Here is a 27,680-nt window from a genome sequence, read left to right as displayed (position 1 = left end):
CAGTTTGAAAGATCTACTTATGCCTAACTTTACCATGTAGTTTTTATTGTGACAGTGCCATGCTTTCCAAAATTGTCTATTCTGCTGCCAAATGATACTCCTCCTGCACTTTGAGATGGGATCTCATTCAGAAGCCTAAGCTGGATAGAATTTACCATATAGCCTAGCCTGACTTGAAAGTCACTGTTATCCTCCTGCCTAAACTTCCCAAGGATTGGAATTACAGGCATGCACCACCATGGCTCTGGTGCTTAATTTAAACACTATCCAGAATTTAAAGGGGTAGGGTGGAGAGCCCTTCACTAGTAGAGTATTGCTAATTAGTATATAAGTTTATTTGGGCCAGGCCTGGTGGTACACACCTTAAACCCAGTTCTTTGTGGGTAAAGGAAGGTGGATCTCTGAGTTTGAGGCCAGCCTCAAACAGAAATAAGTTCCAGAATAGCCAGGGCTACACAGAGAAACTCCATCCTGAAAAAAAAAATGGAAGCAAGCAAAAAAAAAAAAAAAAAACAAACAAAAAAACGACAAGAAGAAAAGGTTTATTTGGGAGTCAAATGTGTGGCACACATCTACAGTCCCAGTTTCTCAGGGGGTTGAGGCAGGAGGATTACAAGTTTGAAGAAGCCTAAATGAGGCTGTATGTTTGTTTGTTTGAACTGGATGTGTAACTTAGTAGAACACTTTCCTGGCATGTGCAAGGCCTTAGGTTTAATACCTGGTGTTGCCAGAGAAAAGTTCATTGTTGTAAATTTTGTGCTTTATGATGGATTATTGGTGGTACGTGCAGAGTGATAAGCATTCACTATTATTACAGGTATACGCTGAGAACCTGGAAAACTAGGAATTATTCTATTCACAGTGGTCACAATAAAATGTTCTGACCTGGCAGGTTGATATATGAGGAACTCTATAATCTATTGAGAAGCTTCTGTGTCTCTGGCATCGAGAACTGCTCTGGCTGGTGATAAGGGCAGGACTGATTAGAGTAGCCCACCCATGTTGCTTCTTGTTCATTTCCCCATCTTGATGTCATTAGAGTTTGGCTTGCTTCTAATGATGTCTGAGGGTGGCTCTTAATCACGTTGCTTTTCTCTGTGGTTCCTGAAAGGTCTCAAACACTTAGAGGTCACAGAAGCAAAGAAATACCAACATCTTAGAAATAGTGTCCTGGGTGAGGGGCAGAGATGAGGACTCCTCATGCTTCACCTGGCATTGAACTCCATGATTCGTATGTGGGTGGTGTTACAGGAGGACTGGTAGGCATGCCTAAGCCACTTTCCCATTCAAAGCGCTAAGCAATGAAGACTTCTGTTTTGATAAGTAGTCCTTGCGGATATGCCTCTTCAGCCTTGTGAAGTTCGTTTCTTGTCTTCCCCAACAGCTTTCATACCAGGAGAAATATAAATTACTATGCCAGAGTATTTTAAACAAAAATGCGTTTCTATCTCTACAAAAGTGTGTGTTTTAGAGTCGGCAGTGCTTACGTGTTCTTGATTCACAAACCTTAACCTTCTGACTAAACCATTGAGAACAGTAAGTAACAAACTTTAATATGGATTGCAAGCATCATCTCACTAACAAACAAATACTGCTAACATGGAAGAATAGGAAAAACCTCAAAGGTATCTTACCTGAGAGCTTCTCAGTTGATAGTGCGGTTAGTAACTACAAAGAATTACAGATTAAATTCAGACTTGGTGTTTCAAGATAAGCCATAGCAGTAGATATATACTATCAAATTCCAATAGTGTGTTTTGCCTTTAAGGAATTTCATTAATATTTTATCATACTGTGTTTCAAGTATGTACAAAGAGAAAGGACAGAATTGTGAAATGATTTCCCACATACTCATCACTCTCATTCAGCAACCAAAAGCTTACAGTCAGTATTATTTCACCTTTGCCTCTGTCTTTTTTTTTTTTAAGATTTATTTATTTATTATGTATATAACATTCTGCCTCCATGTATGCCCACACACCAGAAGAGGGCACCAGATCTCACTACAGATGGTTGTGAGCCACCATGTGGTTGCTGGGAATTGAACTCATGACCTCTGGAAGAGCAGCCAGTGAGTGCTCTTAACCACTGAGCCATCTCTCCAGCCCCTGCCTCTGTCTCTTACATATGGCTGTAATCCTGTTATTATTCCAAAGCAAATGGTTTTCAAGCTCATTCCCCTCTCAATATAAAAAACATTATCAGAACCCAATGTGTGTAAATCCCTTATCGCCCATCTTTCTGCTTGGTTTTTATTCAGTCAAAAATGAAACAAGACATTCTTGTTCAGTTTTCTTCCCTGAATCTTCTGTCTGTCAGCCAGGCCCTCCTGTTGTTTGTTTGTAGCATTCTAGTTTTAATTCTATTATTGTAATAAAACACTTACTAAAAACAGTTTAGGGAAATAAAGGATTTATATGGCTTATACTTCTAAGTTATAGCCCATCACTGAGGGAAGTTAGGGCAGGAGCTCAAGCAGAAGCCATGTAGGATGCTGTCTACTGGCTTGGTCATGTTCATGTTCACTGTACTACATAGCAAGTTATATGTCAGCTGGTGCTACATATGTGACCCTGTCACCATAAATAAATAAATAAATGGAAATTGACTAGTGCATTGGGGCCTAGCCAGTCTCAAACATGTCCTTTGTAATGTTCTCTGTGCATGGCTCACCTGATATTGGAAGCTGTTGACAGTCATACCTTGGCCACAAAGGGACAGCATGTAAATTTTATTGACACTCCTTCCTTTATTTGGTTGGAATACTTTGCTTTACAAACTTAGGGAGTTTTCCTATTTGAGAGACAGGAAAACATCTTTTAATACATGTGCCAGATTGATTTGTTGTTTGTTTTTGAGACAGGTCTCACTTTGTAGTTCTGCTGTCCTGTTGCTCACTACTTAAACCAGACTGACCTTGAACTCACAAATACCCTCCTGACTTTGTCTCCAGAGTTCTGGAAGCACACACCCTGGCTATGATGGATGGTTTTATCAACTTGATATAATGTAGAATCACCTGGAAAGAAAGTCTTTTTTTTAAAAAAAATATTTATTTATTTACTTATTATGCATACAGTGTTCTGTCTGTGTGTATGCCTGCAGGCCAGAAGAGGGCACCAGACCTCATTATAGATGGTTGTGTGCCACAATGTGGTTGCTGGGAATTGAACTCAGGACCTTTGGGAGATCTGGCAATGCTCTTAACCGCTGAGCCATCTCTCCAGCCCTGGAAAGAAAGTCTTAAAGAAGCATTATCTGTGTCTTGTTGTCCTGTGGCATTCCTGTGAAAAACTATCTGAATTATGTTCATTGAAGTAGGAAGGCATGTCTTTTGTGGGCAACAACATTTCCTAGGTTTGACTCTTGAATTGGATAGAAACAGAGAAAAGGAGCTAAGCATTATGAGCATGTACAGATTCGTTGTATCTTTGCTCTTGACTGTGGGTATGAGTAGTTCCTGCCTTGACTTTCTACATTGATGAACTGTAGCCTGGCATTGTGAGATAAAATAACCTTTTCCCCTAAATTGCCTTTTATAGGGATATTTTATTTCATGTTTTATCTTATTTATTTGAACAACAGAAATGAAACTAGAACAGTATGATGTCCAGTCCAAGCTCCTCCTTTCCTGAACCCCAGCAGGATTCTCCTCTGAACGCCCAGTATATCTTCACTGCTAGATGCCTTACTCACTGGCCACTCTTCATAGCAAGGACCCAATGCTGAGTCTTTGGGCTACTTGCTGTCAGTCTTTGTACCTTTCTTGTGAGATCTGTGTCCTTTTATGGCTTAATTAAGCTTGTGCTTTTCTTTTCTCTCTCTTTCTCCCTTCCTCCCTCGCCCCTGTATTGTTTTTTGGGTGTTTGTTTTTTGAGACAGGGTTTCTCTGTGTGACAGTCCTGGATGTCCTGGAACTCGCTCTGTAGACCAGGCTGACCTCTAACTCAGAGATTGACTGCCTCTGCCTTCTCGAAAGTGCTGGGATTAAAGGTGTGTGCCACCACCACTAATGGGCCTTTGCTGTTCTCTTAAGCCCAAATTCAGTGTGTGGTCTGCCTGCTTACCAGCTACTCTTAGGAGTTCAATGCGCACTTTATGCCTAGCACATTGGAGTTGAATCCTAGTGCACGTGCAGAGTTGTGCTTGGGCCTCCGCACGTACTTAGTGGCTTCCCACTCTCTGTTGGCCCTCTCCCTCGCCTTCCAGTTCAGTGCATTGAAGATCCTGATTGTCTCTACTTTGCATACTTCCCCTGTTTACTCCCTCATTCTCCTTGATCCCTGCTCCCTTTGCTCCCAGGAAGCCTGTAAATTAGATAGCTATGGCATAGTCCTTACCTCCATTCCTTACTTCCTTTATGTCACTCAGAGTAAAAGACGGAACCTGAGCGTTAGCTATCAGATCTATACTCTCTAGTGCTCACTAACTGCCATCTCCCACATCCTCAAAATCTGTCAGCTTGTTCTGTCTGATTCTTTGCTCCTTGCCCGTGTCCTCTTGGCCTCTGCAGATATGTGGCCTAAATGTCTGCTCTGTACCCTGTCTGTGCCTGCTGCTGTGGGCATGTCCGCTTCCTATTCTCTTGGATGTCTTTGCAAAATGATTGCTCTATTGAAAGTTTCGGATCTATACAAACACACCCCCATATTTCTTCTGCTGTGTTTTCCCTCATAGTGCTTGCATGTGTATTGGTAGTTTACTTATCTTTCTCCTTTATAAAGAATGAAATCCACGGCTCTATTTTGCTTAACACTCTTATCTTCTACACAGTTAATCTCAGTATTACTCAAGAAACACATTTTAAAAACTTGTTTTAAGTCAAGGTAAAGAATATTAACTTTTTAGAAATAGAGTAAGAGAGAACTGGAAATAATTAGACATGGGTAGTGGTCACATGGCCAGCGCCTCTTCCCTCAGCTCTTCACTGGAGGGAACTTTGGCTCCTTTTCAAGATGTAGAAATTGTCAGTGTGAGAGCAGTGGAGCTGGTGTCTGAACTCAGACTGCCAGGCTTCTTAGGTTTTTATTTTTTTACCATATATTCTTAGAGAATGGTTCTAAGAATTGTGAGTTGAAAACATAGGTATTATTTACTCAAATCTAGTTTGTTTCATGTTAGCTTTGTTTGTATTTTTTTATTTTTTGTTTTGCTTTTTGGTATAGGATCTTATATAGTCCTAATCCTTCTGCCGCCAGTACCTCCACCTCTAAAACTGTGGTATTATAAACATGTACCACCATACCTGGCTTCAGACATCATCTTATGTAGTCAGAAAATAATTTTTAAAGCCAGGAAGTTACTACTGACAAATGTGTCACCTGCAGTCCATACTATTTCATTGCAGTAATGCCCTGCAAAATTCTTCAATTCTGACCCTCCCCTGTCCCACCTCAGTCCATAAACCATCCAGCATCAAATGGAGCATTTTGTTGTCTAACCAGAGCCATCATGTAGGAAGTCCAGAAACTGAGAATGGCTTTTCAGACCAAGTACTGAGATGAAGTAGTCGGTAACTGTCACTGTAATCAAATCATGACACTTGAAAATTACTGCTAGCTTGTACATTTTAGTTGATGACCAAACTGTCTTGACCTTCATTCTCCATGGTCCCATACTTCAAGCCAAGACTGTTACTGATGGCTCCCTGTGCCTCTGTACACTGTCTTAAAGGCTCAATTCTGATGTGTGTGCTCTACTGCTGTTGATATATTGTAGCTACTCTGAGTCTTCACTCTTTTACATAGAGGGTGAGTCCTTCTAGTAAGTTTTGAGTACTTGGATGGGTAAAGAGCAGATATATGGCGGCAGCTCTGCAGCTTATGTAGTTGAGTATCCTCATTACCGGTTTATGTTGAAATACTCCAGATCATGAGTACTGACTGTAACTGCTCATAAAGCTGTTACCGTTTTCTAAGATTTCTTTCTTTATGGATAGATGTTAAATGTTCACAAACATATAATTTGTCCTTTATCCTTAAATTATCAGTCTTTGTTTTTTGTTGCTGTTTTTTTTTTCCCCTCCTTTTTACTTTGTTTTACCTGTGTTATTTGTTACTTGACTAGCCTGGAAGAGCTCCTTAGCTATTCATCATTTGTTTTTTCTGTGTCTAGTGTTAATCTTTAGTAAAAACAAATAATTTTTTTAAATCTACAAATCAATGATAGTAAGAAGAAAGGTATGCCAATGGTCTAATAAAAGCAATTTAATTTTGTATTTGTTCTTATAGATATAGCTTTAAAATTAACTGGTTGTTTTTTGTATTGAAATAATTTGTTTCTGTTTTTCTCTTTCTTCTCTTGCCTCTTTGTAAAGGAGTCAATCACTGCCAACATAAAGTTAAGAAAGCTAGGCGCTTTCTCCCTTTGGTCTTCTGTTCCCTTGAACCTCCTCCAACCGGTACTGCACTGCACTTGCACAGGCTTTCCTGTCAGCCAAGGCTCCACACCAAACTAACTTTAGCTAGATGCTTTTTAGATTGTCCCAAGCAGTTTATAGCCATACTGAATATCTGTGTATGTGCTGTTCACTGTTCAGAAGTGATAACTTGGGGGACAGGTTTTATGTCCCATAATTGACACAATTTGGGCCACTGTTTTAACAAGATGACCTTTTATTGCCCCTTTGCTGGCTTTTTTTATTTAAATACATGACAGGGCAAGAAGTAGCTTCCTGGTGGCATTTCTCTTATCTTGGTTTCCTACATGGCTTATCAAGACCTGTTTCTGGCCTTGTGAATTTCCTAATGTAGCATGTGGGACATGGTCCATATGAGCCCTGGGTGTCTGCATTCTGTGTTCTGGAAGGCAGATGTTCAGGAATGCAGCATAGATGAGGCACTGCCTGTGCCATTTGGAGGGTTTCTAGTTAAGCAGTGATTTTTGTTGTTGTAATTATTAAAACAATATGTTTTTCAAAATGTCTGAAAAATTAGTAGTTTTGTATGAATTCAAATGGGAGGCTGAATTGTCATCAGAGCCTTGAGAACTACACTTGCCCTTCATAGTAGTGTGGGCATGGCCTGCATCTGTCACGGAAACTTAAATCCACTACCTCACCTCCTGGTGGCCCTTTTACTTACATGGTAATGATGAGTTTCATGTCACTTGTATCTAAAAGATACAAATGATCCTTAAAGAAAGTAGAAGCCTATTTAGCATTTAACAATGAAAGGCAATCAAATTACTTTTGCCTAATATGGTAGAAAGTAATTAAGCTTTGCTGTTCTCCTGTGTAACTGTGTACAATATGTTGGCAACTTAAAATTTGGCTTAATGGTCTTCAGCTCCAGTAAACACACGAGTACAATTTTTGTTATCTTGTGAATGAACCTTGGGGGTGATTTTGTTATTTTAAGCTTTGATTTACTTGTCATTTTAATAGTGTGTTTCCTTCTCTTCTCTCCTACCTTCCTGTCTCTCCTACCCTTTCTTCCCTACTTCTCCTTTCTTTGCATGCCACCTGGATCTGCAGATGAAATTAGTGGGGACGGTAATATTTATTTTCACATTCGTGTTAACTGCTGTGAGATAATCATGTGGTGCATGTATAATAACTTAATTTATGAGTGAGGTATTGAAAAGGAAAGCCGGTGATCTTTAACAATTGTTCAACAGAGATAATTAGGGAAGTACTAGCAATAGTAATGATTGCTTTTTTTCTCTACATTTTGATAATATTTTAAAATTACATTTAGTGTTAGGGTTCTCGTCTGCTTTGTGTTGTTCCTGCACAAAATGAGGTATATTCATTCCAGAAAGTTAAGTTATGTAAACTAAAATCGAGGGAAATTTGTACTTTTCATTTTGGTTGAGTGACAGAATACCTTCAGTGGAAATTTTCACTCCTGTGTGTTTAGAGATGGAGATGCAAACCTACAGAGAGTGAGCAAACATTCTGAAGATTCTACAGAGTTTGTAATTAACATAATTCCAGAAAAGGTTGTATTCCTTGTGGAATTTGAAGATACTGTGGAACTTCACTTCTGGGGTGCTCTGTGATAGTCAGGTATCAGTGCCTGCTGCTCTGGGTGTTTCCTGTGGTTCTAGACCACCTGCTAGCCCTCCTGTACCTTGTCAACCCACACAGTTCACAGATGGAGAGAGACCAGAGGTGGTCCTTGGGCTCTAAGCTAGGCCTTCTCCACTTTCCCATTCTGGTTTCTCTCCTCCCCAGGAGAAAAGACCCCCGTAGTCATTGGGAGGATTACTGCTAGGCACAGATAGATGCAGGTGACTATAGACAAGCAGTGATTACCACAGATGGGTACATTGCAAGCATTTACATGAGCTTTCATCACACTTCAATTTCATGGTACTGTGTTAGCCAGAGCAAGGCTATGTCCCATCTTGCATGGAGTAGCCGAGTTGTGATCTTGGCTGGGGTCTGTAAAACACTAAGGCCTACCTGTTCTAGTCTGCCACTTTGAGGTAACAATGTTTTTATGCTTTTAATCGTTGAGGGGAAATTTTCGAAAGAAAACTAGGACTTACAGTATCAGAATTTTATGAAACAAACTAGAGTGTCCATAATTAAAGTTCTTATAGAACACAGCCTCTCCTATTTGTTGGCGTGGTACCTGTCTGCCCAAGGTATGATTTGAACAACAAAAAACAAACAAACAAAAAACTGTACTTCTTACCACAGAAGTACAGTACTAAAACATTTCTTCTTCCGTGGCTTCTTACAGACAGAGTATTTCAATTCTTGGTGTAGTCATGTAGTTTGTTAAGATTTTGAATAAAATAGCCTTGTTGTGGCTCCTAGAAGAAGACCACTTTGTACTTTTATATGGTTTCTTCAGAGTTTATGACATGTCTGTTAACTTGGCAGGATAAGACCCTACGGTTGATTAATCTTCCCAAATTACCTAATTGAGCCATGTGGTGGTATTAGTACATGGGATTAATGGCTCTTCGTAGACACACACAGGCACATGCACAAACCACCTCCCAAAGCCCAGGGGCATCAGGAAAGCCAGTCAAGAGAACAGTTCTTAGAGTTTTGGGTACCTGCCTGCTACAGCAGACATTCCTGCTGGGGATTAAAAAGAGATAGGACCAGAGCTATATGTCCTGCCACTCACCAGGAATCAGTTTTAGTTCTCCAGACCCAAGGACAGTATTCATGCTGCGCCACTGCATCCCTTGTAAACACCAGGCAAACCCAGTCATGCAGCCCCAGGGGTGTGTGTGCCAGGGTATGAGCCTATGATGCCACTGATGAATATTGTCAGTTTCAGTACTGGCTTTGTCTCCTTTTACTGGGCTGTCACATGAGAACTTGTCTCTCCTTTTCTGAACTGTGATCTTCCCGTTCATATTGTGACACTGAAACATACAAATTATAATAATATCCCCAAACTTAGAAGTTCCTATTTTTATGATACTTATTTTTATTTATTTTTCAAATTTATCTTATTTTTGAGATAGGTTCTTGTCCAGCACATGCTGGTGTCCAACTTGCTCTGTAACCAAGGATAACATTAGCATTGAACATCTAATCCTTATGCCTTCATCTTCTAAATGCTGGAGTTATACATGTTTGCCACCCTGCCCAGTTTCATATGGTGATGGGAACTAAACTTGGGGCCTTATGTATGCTTGGTATACCAACTGAGCTACGGCCCCAGCCCTCTTCTTTTGTCTATCTGTCTGTCTGTCTATCTATCTATCTATCTATCTATCTATCTATCTGAGTCTTGCTGTGTTGCTCATGTTGGCCTTGAACTCCTGGATTCAAATTATCCTCCCACCTCAGCCTCATGCATAGTTGGGATGACAAGTATATATACCTGACTTTTGAACCTTGAACTTACAGGCTGATGATCCCAAAATTGTCTACCAGTTCACAGGTCTGATGCACTTGAGTGTCCCTGGAGCAGAATTGTGCCTCATAGCCTTAAAGCACAGGATTGTCTGATCTCACAAGTTCAAATACTTTTTTGTTGTTTTTGTGTTTTTGAAATAAGCTCTCTGTTTTATGCAGCTCTGGCTATCTTCGAACTCACTTTGTAGACCAAGCTGGCCTTGAATTTACAGATGATCCACCTGCCTCTTCTTCCCAAATGCTGGAATTAGAGGTGTGTGCCACCATGCCTGATTCCAAACCCTTTGAAAGATCAACATCTTAGAGGCAAAGCTTTGTGTCACAGAGCCATGTTGAGACCCACCCAGCTCCTGAGTTTGTGTGTAAGAACAAGGATTCTGATGAGAGCTCATAGCATTCAGCATTTGTCAGCCTTTCCCAATCAGCTCACATGGAATATGTGGATCCAGCTTCCTTTTTTCCTTCTTTTCTTTTATTATTTTGGTGCTCAGATCTCCAAAACTTTCTTTTTTGTCTTTACTCTGTTATTCCTGTAATGCTGTTTTTGAGGGGCATTTTCTGGCTGGGCTCCACAGCTGCCCAGCGATCTTGAACATGTAAATCACCTGCATTACCAGTTACACTGTCCCACAATCTCTAAAGATACAGACTTTCCCTGGTTTCTACTTCTTCCACGGTATTCTCTGTATGAATCAATCCATAAAGCAACATACAACTCTCATAAGTCTTCATAGATTTTGTGTAGAACTCAAATAACATTTTAGGAAATACACAAATCCTTTCTGTTTTGATGGTTTTGAGATGAGGTCTCACTCAAACTCTTGAATGATCCTGTTGCCTTAGCCTTCCAAGTGAGCCACTACACCAGGCATATACAGGCTCTTGTGATTTTGTTGCTTAACTGAAATGTAGGCAGTGTTATTTTCCCAAATCCATATTGATACTAGCCTGCTTTTTAAAAGCCATTTCCATTTCTTGCCTTCTGAATTGTTTCAAGGTTGGTATCTTCTTGGGGTTTTATGAGCTTGTCTTGGAAGCACTTGAGTTGAATGAGGACTGACTGGAAGGGTCTGTGGACAAGAACTTCAGGTCCTTAGATAGCCCTCGTGAACAGCAGCATCAGAAGTGCCTGCCTTTTCTCAGTGCCTGTTACCATCGTCTCCTCCTGTTATAATCCCATAGGTGCATGCTGCTGTCTTGAACACATGAAGGCATGGCTGTGGCATAGGCAGGTAAACTGATAGGTTCAGAATGCTCTGCTGCATGCTCTCTGTGCTTCCCTTAATAAGTTTCTCAGATCCTGAGTGTGTACTGTCTCACTGTGTTGTCACCATGCAGTCATCCTTATTGCTTAGCACATAGCTCCCGAGCACCTGCTTTGTGCCAGGCACTGTGCTAGATGCTGAGGCACCGAGGAGAAAAGGACACATGTCCCATAAGGCCCTGCTCTGGATAGGCGGGCAGATAAATGTTGAGGAAGCGAACTAATGAGGTAGTTAAAGGATGACATTAGGGAATTAAAAACAAGGAATAGGAATAATTAATTTGAGAAAAATTTTGAAGCAAGGGATGGTAGCAGAAACCACAACTGACTGTGAGCCTATGTGAGCTTTAGGACATAGTAATACTTAGGTGAGGTCATTGCTGTTGGTGTCATCTTCTGTTTCACATCTTTCATTCAGACAGTAGATTCCAGTTACCTGAGAAGATTGACTTTGGAATGAGCGTGCTATGATCTTCTGCTACCTGAGAAGTTGTGCTGCAGTGACCTTGATACATTCAGTTTATAGTGTAGTGTGGTGATTAAGTCTGCTTATATTTTGAGGGAAAAAAATTGACAGAGACCCATCTGAGTGGGGTGTAATTTCTATAGTCTCAGCTATTGCAGTAGAATCCTTTCCACCATGGTTATTAGAGATGCATGAGAAGCTCTCTCCACCCTCTTTTATAGGCTGTCTTACACAAATGCAAAGTGGAAGGCCTACAGGGGCCAAATCTCTGAGAACTCAGTAAAGGAGACAAGAGGAGAAGGTAGACAGTGACTTCAGATTCATTAAAACTTTGTATTAGGGACTGTAGACACTGACTGCTCTTCCAGAGGACAGCTTCAATTCCCAACACTTACATGGTGGCTCACAACCATTTGTAACTGCAGTTCCAGGATCTGATGCCCTTTTCTGGCTTCTGTGGGCACCAGATATGTATATGGCACACAGACATACATGCAGGCAAAATATCCATATACATAACAGTTTCAAAAATTAAATTAAGCTGAGCAGTGGTGGCACATGTCTTTAATTCCAGTACTCGGGAGGCAGGGACAGGTGGATCGTTATAAACTCGAGGCCAACCTGATCTCCAGAGCGAGTTCAAAGACAGCCAAGGCTATACAGAGAAACCCTGTCTGAAAAAGCGAAAAAAGAAAAAGAAGAAAGGTTTTTTGTTTGTTTGTTTGTTTGTTTAAATAAAAAAGCAGAGGCAGGTAGATCTACATGAGTTTGAGGCCAGCCTGGTCTACAAAGCGAGTTCCAGAACAGCCAGGACTGCATAGAGAAACCCTGTCTCAGAAAACAAAACAAAACAAAACAAAAACTTTGCTTTTAATTTTATGTATACACTGCTTATAAACAAGTGAAAATAGTATTTTCATCTGTCATCTAGGACTTTAGGAGAGTTGATTTGTTGGGTTTTTTTTTTAATCCCTAGCCAGACCTTTTTTTTTAATTTTAACTTTTAATCCATTTTAGTACTGATTACACATTCAGAACTGCATTCTTTCCTTTAGAGCAGTGGTTCTCAACCTAATACAGCAACCCTTAATACAGTTCCTCATGTTATGGTGACCCCTCAACCATAAAATTATTTCATTGCTACTTCATAACTAATTTTGTTACTCTTATGACTTGTAATATAAATACCTGAAATGTGACTCCTGTGGAGGTGGTGACCCACAGGTTGAGAACCACTGCTTTAGAGGTTTGATGGCTGTGACATCTTGTTTGCTGTAGTACATGCAATGGCTAACATCCTCACCGCTGGAAAGAATGTGCTTTCTGGCATTCCCTTGACTGGTGTGCTTTTGACCTCGGTGCATGAGAGTGGTGCACTTGTAGCCCCTGGGTTCAGTGCAGGTGTCAAGCCACCACTGGGAGAGCCTTGTCAGCAGCTTGGCAGGTCTACTTAGCTGCCTTCACAGCACTGGTGTTGCTCAACAGTGGCAATTTTCTCTACATGAGTGGTCTTTAACTTTCCCAGTATGGTCATGGTAGGTTAAGTTGCTGCATTTACCCAAAGGAATTAGTGTAAGCATGAGCTTAATCACCTTATCTCAAAAATAACTTGGTTTAATAGGCTGCTTGTTTGTTCTTATTATTTTTATCAGATCTTTTGCCTGAGTAAAAAGGCACCAAAAGATAAATTGCTGGAATGTAGTTTCTTTAACCTAGAATAAATGCAATAAATCAGCCCAGTATAGTCTCCTCAGAAATTGGGTCACTGTATGTTCTCTAAGAAGAAACTGACTGTTGACCTTGCAGGATAAATGGAGCAAAGTGGATTTTGAAGACACCTGTCTCACTTGTGAACTCACATCAGGCCACAGTGTGTGGTACATATGTACATTTGGTGCAGTTGAGGGAGAGCTCTAGGTTAAATAGACATCTCCTTTGAATTCTGTAGTGCTTAATTCACATATTCCTGGTTTTCACAAGGAGTATTAGCCTATTTGCCTTCTGATTAAAAAAAGTATGTTTGATTATATAAACAAATGTATGTGATGACATATTGGGCCACATTGACCCTTTTCGTTCCATAATTACATGTGAGAAATCTGAATCCTAGTTTTCTGAGGAGAACATTTGCACGGTGTGGGTTTGGGACACAAAATCCTGCTGCTTGAAATTATGTTGAAGGCCAAGTGGTCAAGCATTTGAGTTTGCCTAACCTGTCTGTTTTCTTCCAGAGACAGATGACTACGCTGAGATTATCGATGAGGAAGATACATACACCATGCCCTCAAGTGAGTAGGCTGCTTCTCACAATGAGAAATTTTAGAGCACATCTGTCGCCTGAGCACCTAACAGAAATGTTCTTTCAGCTTTTGGGTAGAAGTCTGTGTACCTCCCTTAAAGTCAGAAGCCTGAAATGCAGTTGGCAGAAATACTTTCTTTCAGTTAATTGTAAAATTTTCATGGCCTCATATCTTTGGTTCTATGATAATGTAGCCTTCACTGATTATTTTGCATCTGTAGAAAATGAGTATTATTTTGAGTTCAGATGTACATATGCTCACACTGACTGGTGTTACTTTAAGTTCAAAAGTGAATTCGCATACATTGTGTGGCTTTTTCTTCTTGAATTATACTCATTGCCATTCACTAGTGGAGACTAGCCTTACATCTAAGCAGCACACTGGAAGGAGCTTGCACGAAACCGGACAGCACAACACAGAACCCTTTATGACCTATTCCAGCTTGGAAATGTCAGCATACTCTTTTTTTTCCCAGTGGCTATGCACCTTTATTGGTAGAGGAAAATCTACATGCCCCAGACCCCGCCTGGGAATATGTTGTCCTCATATCTTGAATTAGATAAGTCCTTAAATTTTCACTTTGGTGTAAAAATCAATCAGTTAATTAAAGTCCACATTTAGGCCTTAAAAATTAACTTGAAGTCCAAATGACCTGATTTCATGTATTTAGAAAAAAAAAACCTACTTCTTTTGAAATTCTATACTCTTCAAGTTGAATATTTTTAAAGTGTTCTCCTGTGAATTTTCTGTATGTATTAGGGAGACATTACCAAAACAAAGAGAAAACAAGCCTCTGAGGCTTGTACTTCTCTGTGCATGTCCACCTGTCTTTCAAGAATCCCTTTAACATCTGTACAGGAACTGAGATGAGTACATAGGTTTGGGTTGCTAGGAGCAACTTGGAAAATCAGTTCAACTTGGGTTTGCTATTTTGACTAGCCTTTAGTCATTTCAGAGAATCCACATTTGTGTTTTGTTACTTATAATAGACTAGGAAATGCAAATATCCTTTATCCAGAATTTATGGAATACCTATTTAAATGCCTTTGAGTTAACTCGAAGATGTTTAGTTGTTATATGTGTTTCGTTCCTTTTTTATTCATCTGTGCTTAAAATAATTAAGTAAATGCTATTGAAATGTATTCTCCAAGTTTGTTGTTGTTAACCTAATTGCTACTAGCAATTTCTAAGCAAGGTCTTCCACTTTTTTTTCCTCTCTTAATTGCAATACAGAAAGCTATGGAATAGATGAAGGTAACAGGATCCTTTGACATAACTGCATTTGCTTGCAATTGCACCATGGAGTGATATGGGTGTTTCAGTTTTAGTTAATATGTTTTCAAACTTGTCATTGGTTTACTCATACTGTTAAATTGATGGAATTATTAGCTAAATCGATTTTAAAGAGGAAGGAAAACAACTGTCTAAAACTTGGGTGATCTATTGGATTTAGTTGTCTGACACAGGAGTCTGTTAACTCTTATCTGTTGTGTTGCTCATGCCAGAATTGGAACACGTGTAAGGTGGCATGGGGCGATTCTCATGCTTGAAGTACCCAAGACTGAATTGCTAATCTACCTGAGTTTGGTTTTTCTGTGTTCCTAGCAGATATTTTATTTCCATGTGCCTCAGCAGTCTGCTAAATAACTCACTGGAACTCATGATTTTGGAACACATACTCTCAAACATTTGTGCTAGTATATTCAAGTCAAAGTCATCTAATTTTGAAATTAATTTCTAGAAACTGCCTCTTTAAACTCTTTTAGCTCCATAAATAATCTAGAGATAGGATTATAATGAAGTGGAAAACTCTTAAACTTGTAAAAAGTTTACTCCTAACAGTTTAATGTTGCTTCCATACTTACAAATTTTAGTTATTTAATTGCTTTAAATAGTTTTTTATAGTCTTCATATATTAATATCTAAACCAATAGTGATTATTAATTAAACATATAATTACGTATTTAGAGCAATTATTTAGAAAATTATATGATACCCAATAAATCAGATTCCTAAGCACATTATGGACTAAAAAAAAAAAAAAAACTACATTCAGCCAAACTCATTGTTTGGTAGTTCCGCTAATTCCATAACTGATTGATTACTGATAGTCTTTAAGATAATGTTTAAGAGAGTTCCACTCTTTCAAACATTTTTTATGTTGATATGCTGCAAATGAAAATATATTCATGAATGATAATTAGACAAATGTATCATGTTATATCCACATTTGGAATTCTGTGCCTGTTTATGTATGTGTGGGTCGTGTTTTTCAGCCAGGGATTATGAGATTCAGAGAGAAAGAATAGAACTTGGACGCTGTATTGGAGAAGGTCAGTTTGGAGATGTACATCAAGGCGTGTACCTGAGCCCAGTAAGTCCTTTTGTCTACCAGAAATCAAGACTGATTTTTGATTGTTTAAGTGTATGAGGCTAATGTTTACAAAACTGAACAACAACTTACCACAGTCAGTTTTAAAACTCTTTGTTCACTTCAAAAACTTGGTACCTATCAACAGTTAGTTCACGCTGCATGTCCCTCCCTAGCCTCTGGCAGCTTTCTGACAGCCACTTGTCCCCTTTCTGCCTCTTGGGTGCCCCTCAGTTTCCCTGTTGAGGGAACTATTCCATATAAATGGAATCATACAGTATGCCTGCTTCTTCCTCTTTGTTGCCTTATAATATTCCTTTGCATAGATGAATCGCTTTTTAATTATCCTTTTTAAAAATAATTTATGTGTATGAGTGTTTTGCCCGCATGTATATATGTGCATCATGAACTTTACTGGTGTCTAAGGAGGTCAAAAGAGGATGTTGAATCCTCTAGAACTGGAATTACAGACAGTTGTGAGCTGCCTTGTGGGAGCTGGAAATTGAAGTTGGATCCTCTGGGAAAGCAGCAAGTGTTATTGGCCAGTGAGTCATCCCTTCAAGTCCCATTTATCTATTCTCCACTTACTGAACATCTAGGTTGTTTCTACTGCTTGGTTATTAAATGCTGCTATGAACAATAATTTATGGAGCTTCCTCATATAGTAGTTATGTTTAACTTTTTATCTACCAGTTTTCCAAAGCATTCTTTATTTTACACACCTCTTAGCCAATATCTCAATATCTTCACTAGTGTCCCTCATACTTCTCTTTTTCTTTCTAGATTGATGATTTTTTAAAATTATGTTTCAGAATTACAGTATATACTTCTTGAAGAAACTTTTTCTTCTTCTTCTTTTTCTTATTATTATTATTATTTGGTTTCTCAAGGCAAAATTTCGCTGCATCAGTGTCCTAGCACTTACTTTATAGACCAGGCTGGCCTCGAACTCACAGAGATCTGCCTGCCTCTACCTCCCAAGTGCTTGGATTAAAAACGTTTGCCACCATTGACCTGTGAAGAAACTTTTTAAAACCAGTGTTGATAGATGCACTGTGGTAATGTCATGACAACACCACAGGAAACTGACTGTTGTACCATCCTTGGTATGGAAACTTGAGAGATGCTTTTTCATAGAACCTCCATAACTGCCCTTTTAAATATCCCTTACCCAGATATAAGGAAATGCTTCTTTCTTATTCCATCATGTAGTTGGATGTTCTGCTTCTGATGCCTTTCCTGTGTTCTTAAGTTGGATTACATGATGCATTGTTTACAGTTCTAGTTGGCAGTACAAACCTGGGAGAGCTGGGTCTTAAAATGAGGCAGACTAAAGTTTCATGCAGTGGCCCATTTTATTCAGAGCATCAAACAATTTATATTCTGAAGGTTAAGAAGAATCACACAAATAAGGTGTTCAGTGCCAAGGATAAGCCACATGTGACAAAAACATGTTTTTCCATAGAGGTACATAATATCAACAGCTGACTGTGATTTGAAGAAATGAAGGTTATAAAACTTGTCTTATTTTCTTAGAGTTTTCTCACAAGCACCCAGAATTTTCACATAGCTCTATTCTTGTACTGTGCTCCATCTCTTTATTGTACATTTTTCCTATTTTCTTTTTTCAGTTTCCAAAAACCTATATCTGTATACATTTTCATTGTCTTAACTCTACCTTTTGAGGATAAAATACAGCAAAAGGAAGCCTGGGTCTTAATTGGGTAGAAGACCTAAGCTTAGACATGGCACTGCCTGACTGAGGTGATAGGAAATGAGACTCATGAATTTCTGTTACCAAATCAGGTGGCTGCCTTTTCCTTTTACAGCTACTGATGAGTAGATTTCCAGACTTGTTACTCACCTGGCTCACACCACAGAATTGGTGAACTCCCTCCTTGTCGTCTGCCACACCCCCTTTTTTCATTTCTGTACTGTCAGAGTTTGGATCTAGTGACTTGTACATGTTAGGGAAATGCTATATTCCTCAGCTACATCCCCAGCCATCATTTTGTTTTTAAAAATGAATCTCTCAGAGCCGGGCAATGGTGGCACACTCCCTAATCCCAGCACTTTGGAGGCAGGCAGATCTTTGTGAGTTTGAAGCCAGCCAGTCTACAGTGGAGAAAGTAAAGGCTAGTAAGTCTAAGGCCAAAAGACAGTAAATATTCTCAGTTCTCATTTCTTTGTGGAAGTCTTCAGGGTGAGGCCCACACATTAGAAAGGACAGCCCACAACCTCAGTATTAACTCACTGGTGGAAGAGGTGTGGAGGCACACACCTGACATTCTAGTACTTAGGAAACAGGGCAGGGGGATTGTGAGATCAAGGCAGCCTATTCACATAACAAAATGTAACTTTCTCTCTCTCTCTCTCTCTCTCTCTCTCTCTCTCTCTCTCTCTCTGCAACCAAAACGTTAAACTTACTCAAAACAACCTCACAAAAACATTCAGAAAAATATTGTCTCACATCTCATTCCCTCATGATCTATTCAAAAGGGAACATAAAATTCACCCTTACCAAGTGCTGTCTAAAGCTCTGCTTACATCAATGCCACCTTACAAATAATCTTGTGCCTTCTCGTGGATTCAGAAAGTGAGTGGCTCTTCTCTGAGTTTAGGTTCTCAGGGGAAGTAAGGACAAAAGGTGCCTGTCAAAGGTTAGCATGTCAGTGTCATAAAGTTGTAAGGTAAATTAGTTAAGTGCTTGAAAATAGTGAACAGAGGGCTGAATCCTGGTATCTCTGTAGACAAGAGTTTTCCCGTCCAGGCAGCCTCTTCTCAACCACAAGAAAGTCTTACTTTTAAATGCTTGGTTGATAGCTTATTACTAACTAGCTCTTACAACATAAATTAACCCATTTCTGTTAATCTATGTATTGCCACATGGCTCGTGGCTTTACCTGTTCTCCAACATATCTTACTCCCTCTGTGTCTCCTGGCAACTCCTTTGACTCCCCCCCTCCCTGTCATTCTCAGTTTGACTCTCCCTCCTAATTTTATCCTGTTCAGTTATTGGCCAGTCAGCTTCTTCATTAAACCTTTCACAGTGACAAATCTTCACAGTGTACAAAAGGATTATTCCACAGCATTTCCCCCCTTTTGTCTAGTTAAGAAGGAAGGTTTTAACTTTAACATAGTAGGATTATTTACAACAAAAGCAGTTATCAATTAAGAATTACAGTTATAATATCCAGACTATTTTTATTTGGCAAAATTAGAGAAAATATTATCTATCCTATTTTGTTGCATCTAAAGTTTTATACTTAATTTGCTAGTATATCATTACTAAGCAAAACTATAAGTTTAACTATTTAGTCTTTAACTCCATCAAAGACGCCAGAAGGATGAAATGTTACCTAATGATAAGGGACATCAGGCTGCCTAGACAGTCACCCAATGTTCCTCTGCTACATTGGGGCATCCAACTCTGGCCTATTGGCCTAGCATAGCTCACAGTCTTTCCTGTAAAGCAGGGAATTTTGAAGAACTGTCTTTCCTTGTCTTGTTTGCTTGTTTGTTTGTTTTGAGATAGGTTTCTTTGTGTAGCTTTGTAGCCTGTCCTGGAGCTCACTCTGTAGACCAGGCTGTGCTGGAACTTACAGAGATCCACCTGCCTCTTCTGCCACCCGCATGCTGGGATTAAAGGTGTGCATCATCAACACTCGACATGTCCTTCCTTATCTTGGCAAAGTTCAGTAGTCACTTTTCTTGCATCTGGCTGGGCCAGTTTGAACAGTAACTGTCAGCAATTGAGGCAAGGATAGTTTCTTTACCCATATAGCTAGCTTTTACCATAAAGGAAACAAATTCCATACAGAGTTTCTTTGATGCCCATCATCTTCTTTGAAGTAGATTGGTGCTTCGAGAAGCAGGCATGTCTCACTGTCATGAAAAGTCTTTAATTATTAAACATATTAAATGCTGTATTCAGTAATTCTTTGAAGTGTTTGAAGGCCATCTAAATAACCTTGAAAACATATCTAACATGACTATAATTTTGACTATTGTAGATGACTACTAATCTGTATTTCTTAATTTTTATATTTTTAAATGAGCTGCATAAACATAATACCTTAAACAAGAGTGGAAATGTACATACAGTATAACAAAATTAACTTTAAATTTGTATTAATAAGCCAAAATCCTAACCATTGTATAATATTTAAGATTAATAGTTCTAAATGTGGTACATTTATACAATGGAATACTACATAGCAGAGAAAATAACGACAGCTTGAATTTTGCAAGAAAATGGATGGACCTGGAGAACATTATTTTGAGTGAGGTAACCCAGACCCAGAAAGACAATTATCACATGTACTCACTCATAGGTGGTTTTTAAACATAAAGTAAAGAAAGCCAGCCTACAACCACAATCCCAGATAACTTAGACAACAATACGGACACTAAGAGAGACTTACATAGATCTAATCTACATGGGAAGTAGACAGTAGAAAAAGACAAGATCTCCTGAGTAAATTGGGAGCAACCTTGAGGGAGGGTTGAAGTGGGGAGGGGAGCAGAGAGAAATGTAGAGCTCAATAAATAACAATAAAAAATTGAAAAAAAGATTAATAGTTCTTTTTTGGATTAAAGTAGATTCCAGTAGTCTACCCTTTTATCCTATCATTTCTGTTTCCCACTTTTCTTTTGAGAAAAAGATCCTAGAATCTAACTTCCCTTGTTTAGCTTTTTTCCTGACCATTACCAATAACAACTTGTAACTAACCTCCCTTACATAATAAGCATCTATAACACATCTTTTGGGAATGTGGGTGTCGTTTTCTAGGCTACTTTCTCTTATTTGAGGGCATTTTCATCTTAGCAGATCCCTGAGAAAACTCAGGATAATGGTTAAGTCTTGGCTAGAATAGTTTGTGAGACTGTGCCATCTCAGGAAGCAGCCTTACAGCTTATGGATGAATAACTCCAAGAAAACTGCAACAGAGGCATTTTCAGTTGCTGGATCACCTGGCTCATCCATTTTCATTGGTGCTTGTTCTGAAAATACATAAAAATTATGTGGTGTGCAAAAGTCAGTGAAAGAGGATTTTTCTGTTTTCTGTTTGAGCAGGTAAAATATGCATTATGTGTCTTGTAGTTCTTGAAGTTTTTTTGTTTTTTAAGTGTCTGTAGCCAAGATTTCAGGAAGTCTTCCGCAATCAAACCTGATTTTCCTTAACCCAGAATGAATCCACAGCTTCTCATTTCCTGTGGAAATAAAAGCATAATCTTTCTTCCAAAGCAACGTATCTTTTGACTTTCATTTTGAAGTCAAAACATTTTTTAAATATATAGGTTGATTTAATCTAGAACTTTTCATAATTCAGTGTGTTTTAGCAGTTATCGTTCGTCTATTAGCATTCAGAAAATTCAGTGACAACACAATAGTATACAGAATCCAAATTCTGTGTATTTCCCATCTTTATGATTTTATTTCTTTCTAAAGAACTTTATTATTTTTAAACATTTTTCTATGATTGTCTGTATCTACTCTTTTTCTTCCAAGCTTATGTATATTTTTAAACACTCTATAATATGTTTAGAGTTTTTCTTTCTTTTTTTTTTCATCTGAATCTCTCTTTATCTGTAGTATTTTTTCTGACCATGTGAGCCTTTAAAATGTTAAGCGGTGTCTCTGCTTTGGCAGTTGACTCTGCGCACTTGATTCCCTGACAGCCTAGCTTCATGTCAGAGGTACCAGCACAAGAACCACATTTACCGCCCCAATTCTGGGGAGCTTTTGGGTCTATGCTGCCACTGAGTAGTATTCCACCTGCTGCTTATAAATCCCATTTAAGTGTTTGATATCAAAACCTCTTTAAAGAACCACCTAGCACTGAGTCAGGACGCAGTCTCTTAAAGGAGCTGTGCCTCTGCTTGCCACTAGCAAACAGCCTACTCAAAAAAAAGCAGTTACCAAGAAGCCGAGTTTGATTCTGTTTTTGTTTTTTGTTTTTTTTGTTTTTTTTTTTGTATTTAGAATCCTTTTTTAAACTTTGTCAGGTCTTATGTGGAAATTCCAGTCCCACATTGAAACATCATTTGTAGGAGGAAATTTCTGTTCAACCAGCAGCTTCCAATTAAATACACTGAGGCTTATATTATAAATGTCTGACTGATAGCTCAGGCTTATTCCTAACAGCTCCTACAACTTAAATTAAGCCATTTCTGATAATCTATATATTATCACGTGGTTTACAGCTTTACCCGTCCTCCAGCATGTCCCAACACTGAAAAGGCATGAAACCATCTTTTTATTCAACTCTCGTAAATACAGTTCTTGCTGCTTGTAACTGATGCTTTTGGTGACTATGAGTTGCCCTGATTCACTTTTTAAGTAGCTGTCCTTCTACCAGCATGGCATGGCACCTACTATGCCTTCTAGCAGCTGTTGACTCATGTTCAGCACACAGGGCTTGGGTCCCAATAGTCCATTCTCAAGAAGAAAATAGCAATAGTCCAATGGGAAACCTACAGAGGTCATAGAAATACTCAGAGCTGGCCGAGGAAACCAAACACAAACCACATAGCCCCAGAGGAGACCAGATAGCACAGTTCTCTTTACACCTAGCCATTTTTAGGAAGCAAAGGGCTGTAGGCGGATTCAAAGGATTCCCAGCAGCACTCGATCATGGCCTTTGTCCTAAGGTGTGCCTCTTCATGGGTTATTAATCCTCATTTCATAGGATGATGACAGGAGTTAGGCAGTAGAGGCAGTGAGACCGAGGTGACTTGGCATTTGTAAAGCACTGTTTACTCCACTTTTATTTCCTCTTCTCATTTCTGCTTTGCTTAGTGACAGAAAGTGAGGCAAATTACATATAGTAAGGTAAATAAATGGTTTTGTCAAATAATATCTGCCCATGCTCATCCATACTGTGTCCTTGGTTTGCTCAAAGCAACAGACCATTTCTTCCCTTCTTTTTTTTTTTCCTTAAGCTCTTTCCTTTGAACTTATTGAAGACAAACTTTGAATTCTAGAACTACATGTTTTCTTGGATTTTCTCCTGTTCTGTAGGTCATGCCTTTCTAGTCTCCTTTACCATTATTTCTTCTTTCTCTGTCTTTCCCATTGCTGTAGAGGTGCAAAGCACAATCCTGACCTGCTGTCTCTTCTAGCAATGTATAGTCTCAAGGACTTGGACTGTCCCAAAAGCCTCTTATGTCTCAACAACGTCCCAGCTTACCACTTTTAGAAACCATCAACTTCTGATTTTTCCTTCCACATTATTAATTTCTCTGGTCAAAACCTGAATTCACTCTCTCCTGTCACTCCAAGGGCCACCTTTGCCCAACTTTGAGGGAAAAAAATCCAGATGCCCAGTCCTCCTCCCACCTCCACTGTTGCCCACTGTCCATTCCACCAATAGCCTTTCATATCACTCTCCATGCCTCACCTCACCTTCTGTATCATCTCTCAGCAGCAGATGGAGCCAGAGTGCCCCTTCCAAACCCAAATGAGCAGAACCACAGGTTCAGTTATGCACAGTAGCTCCTGCTTACACTCTGGGTACTGGAGAGGCTGCTACAAGAATGCTACTCATTTGAAGCTCACTCTCCTATCCCACTTCTCCGTCCTAGGTCCCTGTCTCTGTGTTTCTACACTTACACACTCTGCTGCTGAGGCCTTGGTACACTGCCCCCATCCCCAATTCTCTTGAACTGCATGTTCACCATTCCTTTAATAACATGTAATTTCCCCTCGGTATGACTGGCTCCGTCTTCTCAGGATCTTTGCTTCCTCTCATCTGTTTAGTCAAGTGTTCCTCATACAGCTGCCACCACTTTGTCTCCCACGTCCTGCCTGATCTATTCCTTTCTGCTAAAATGCTTTTTTAACACATTGTGAAATAACTGACTTTATCTTTGGTGTTTCACACTGGAATGCCAGCTGACCCAAAGCGGGGACCCTTGCATCTGTTTTTCACTGGTACATACATAAGTGACTTATCTGCAGCATTTCACATGCATGTCCATTTTACTCTGGAATTTTTTTCAGTTAAAAATACAGAATTTTTAACTCTCTCATTTTATAGTTCCAGTTCTGCCTGATCATAAATCCACAGTTACAAAGCAAACAGGTGTGTGTGTGTGTGTGTGTGTGTGTGTGTTGACTAATACAGAGAACTTTCTGCATGTATGTATGATTCTGTAATTTCCCTGACACAGGAGAATCCAGCTTTGGCTGTTGCAATCAAAACATGTAAAAACTGTACTTCGGACAGCGTGAGAGAGAAGTTCCTTCAAGAAGCCTGTAAGTTCTTTGAAACTTTTGTGCAACTCCTTCTGACTTTTTACCTGAATCCAGCCATCTTTGCAAGAAAGTTGCTTTCACTTTATAAGGCATCATTACTCACCTTGCAGATTAATGGCCAGATTTGTCAAGTTTCCACAGGCAGACATGTTTGCATGTAGAGGAAGGTGGTACATGCTTTTTATTTGTTTCCTGTAGCATTTAGCATCTTGGAGCTGGAATTGGTACTTGTGCATAAATCACTCTAGCCCAGATCTTGCCAGGCACCATTAGTATACAGGTAATCAAGACAACACAGTTCTGTCCTGATAGAGCTCATAAGCTATAGATGAGTCAGGATCATGACTAGCTTCCCGCCCTACAGAGTCAGACCGAAACCCCAGGAGAGGCTTCCTGTGACAGCTTCCTGAGTGACTTTATAAAGAAATGATTCTCCCTACCACCCTCAGCCCTCTGGCCTAGGTGTGTTACATCCCAGTTGTAAGGCTGTCTCAGATGAGTTGCGCATTACGGGCCTTCTCTCATGAAAGGACAGTGGTGGGAAGTAGGATCTTATCTAGAGTGTCCATATGAAGCACACTGATGTTCATTCTCTTCTCTTAGCGTTTCTGCATCTTATCCTTCAAGTCTCTGCCTCCTGCCCGCTACTGTCACCCACAGGACCACATTCTGCTCCTCCTCAGAGTTCATGATTAAATATACATACAGTGATCACATGTGCTCATTATCTGTCTCTCCCTCTAGACTTTAAACTCTATGGGAGAAAGGGCCATATACTCATCACTCTGTACAGGGACCATTGTAGGACTTGGCCTGGGGAAGGCAATCAGCACAGGACAGAACTTCAATGATGGTCAGTACACAAACATTGGATAGATCTCTTCCACTTTACATTTCATGCCACCTAGCCATCTAGTCAGTCACCACAGAGTAATTCACACTGTAATATCATCTGTTAACTGTATCTTTAGACATATTCTTTAATCCCTGATTTGAGAATAAAAAGGGACCTGGCCAGTGGCTTTTATCTCATGTACCTAAGCCAAAGAATGACAGACCACCTAGTCTTCAGATCTAGCTTCTTGTTTGCTTTACCTTGGAGAGGGTTTTATGCATTGTCTCTTTTTCACAAGTGCATATATCTAAGTAGGTGATGTGCTGTGATTTTGGAGAACACCACTCCAGAACTCAGTTGTATATTTCTGTAGAAATTGCCGGGTTAGATTAAGACTCTCTGTTGACAGGGTTGCTCACTACTTCCTTGGGGACTGTGACAGGTGCAGTATAGATGACTCTCCCAGGCTATAACAGGCTATAAGTAAGATGGGCGAGATGGCCTAGGCCATCTCAACAACTTTGGTTGTGAGCCAGATAGAAAAGATTTCAACCTTAATGACAATGTAGCTTCCATATCATCTCTTCAGCTCTATCACTGTGCTACAGAAACACAGATACATAAAGTACTGCACAGAAAGGCAAGGTTGCAATGAGTTTACTTGACAAGCAGGTGGAAGCCCTTGGGTCTTCATCTACTGCAAGTTAGATAAATGACAGGCTAAACTTAACCTGGGATTTCTAGTGCAGTGTGACAGTTTCCGTATGACTTCAAGACCCTCCTCACCTCCTCCTTCTGAGCTCTGTATTATCTGCACTAATTATTTCAAAGGAAATAAAAGTCTTGAAAACTGTGTGTGATGATCATGTAAAACCAGAGGTAACAGCAGATACCCTGGGTACCTGGAGATTTATCACAAGATAGCAGAGTGATTAAACAGTGACCTGAACTTAACAATACAGAATTTAATGGTATATTTTGGGTTTCTATTCTCCAAACAAACAAGCAGGGGCTGGAGAGATGGCTCAGCGGTTACGTACATGTTCTTATAAAGGGCTTGGATTCAGTTTACAGCACCGACATCAGGTGGTTCACAACTACCTGTAAATCCAGCTCCAGAGAATCTGACTTCCTTTCTGGCCTTTCTGGGTAGCTGCACTCACGTGTGCATGCACACTCAGAGATGGATACTTTTGATGTTACGGTATTTCCTTGCTTGACATCCCTTTGTTTTATTTTTTGTTTTGTTTTGTTTTTTTTAGCAGTCTAAAGTCTTATGTTTCTATGGCCACTGAACTGGTTGCCTTTAACTACTTAGACTTTGAGGTTCTTTTGAAGTTCTGTAACTCTTAAGGTTAGCTTTTGTTAGGATGCTAGATAGCTGTAAAAATTTTGAATGGTTATGTGTCATACATAGGTATATGCGTATGCAGTACATTCTGGGTCTCCTGGGGCTCAGTCAGGTGGTCAAGCCCTATGACTTCTGTGGACATCACTTGGCATGGGTCCCTCCTGACAAAAGTACTGGGCCACAGTAGAACATGAAAGCCAGACACCATCTAGTGTTTCTCTTTTTTATTTTTTTTTATTTTTATTCTTATTTTGCTTTTCTAGTGCTTCTCTTTCACACAGTTCCTCACTGCTATGTGATAATGGTCCTCTTTAGGGACCTGAGATCATCCATTTATATATACTCTGGCAAACAAGACCACAGTGGTAGGTGCTAGAGCTACTTTCGTTCAAGATTTAGAAGTCCCTATGGTTGCCTGTTGGGTATAGCTCTTGAACTCCCCTTTTCACCTTTTCTCCCCAGAATGGGTTTTATCTTGTGCCCTGATGATGCCATATGCCTTTTATTTCTGTCAACTTTCACTCACATACAACCAAGATTGACCTGTGGCATTGAGCACAAAGTTTTTTAGCGATTCAACCTTGTGTGTAAAGTGAGGTAATGTAAAGAACCTGGAAAGGCTTCAAGAGATTAACTGAAGACCACTTTTCCCCCAGTAACAATGCGTCAGTTCGACCATCCTCACATCGTGAAGCTGATTGGAGTCATTACAGAGAACCCCGTTTGGATAATCATGGAGTTGTGCACGCTTGGAGAGGTACCAAGATCCCAGACTGTCTAGCCATGGTAGCAACAGCCTTGTACCTGCTGTGTGATATCCCTCACCTGCATAACACAAATACACAGGTTACATTGTTGAGGATTATGTGTGCTTTTTATTCAGAAGCTGTGATATAAATGTCGGCTTCATTGAACTGGACCTGGTGGAACACATCTGTAGTCACCTCTTCTTGTGAATTTGAAGAGGGATGGTTCCTTTACCCTAGAAATTTGAAGCTTCTCTG

General features: G+C 39.7%; 1 protein-coding gene across 12 annotated transcripts in view; it reads left to right on the top strand.

Annotated features, from left to right (window-relative positions):
- Ptk2 (protein tyrosine kinase 2) overlaps positions 1-27,680 on the top strand; it is a 192,908-nt gene that overhangs the window by 111,114 nt on the left and 54,114 nt on the right. For 6 of the 12 annotated variants that reach the window (XM_087898836.1, XM_087898840.1, XM_085678897.2 and 3 more), the window contains 7 exons: positions 6,317-6,400; positions 7,475-7,492; positions 13,791-13,847; positions 15,093-15,113; positions 16,136-16,233; positions 24,406-24,490; positions 27,333-27,433. In XM_087898836.1, coding sequence (XP_087754962.1) covers positions 6,317-6,400; positions 7,475-7,492; positions 13,791-13,847; positions 15,093-15,113; positions 16,136-16,233; positions 24,406-24,490; positions 27,333-27,433 — 464 coding nt within the window. The remainder of the gene's footprint in view (positions 1-6,316; positions 6,401-7,474; positions 7,493-13,790; positions 13,848-15,092; positions 15,114-16,135; positions 16,234-24,405; positions 24,491-27,332; positions 27,434-27,680) is intronic. The other 6 variants (XM_087898838.1, XM_085678898.2, XM_087898837.1 and 3 more) reach the window with 5 other exon arrangements.

Source organism: Myodes glareolus, chromosome 19, assembly GCF_982192425.1.
Source record: "Myodes glareolus chromosome 19, mMyoGla1.1, whole genome shotgun sequence".
Lineage (NCBI taxonomy): Eukaryota > Metazoa > Chordata > Mammalia > Rodentia > Cricetidae > Myodes > Myodes glareolus.
The sequence above is the reverse complement of the archived record's forward strand: the minus strand, read 5'-3'. Positions and strand labels throughout refer to the sequence as shown.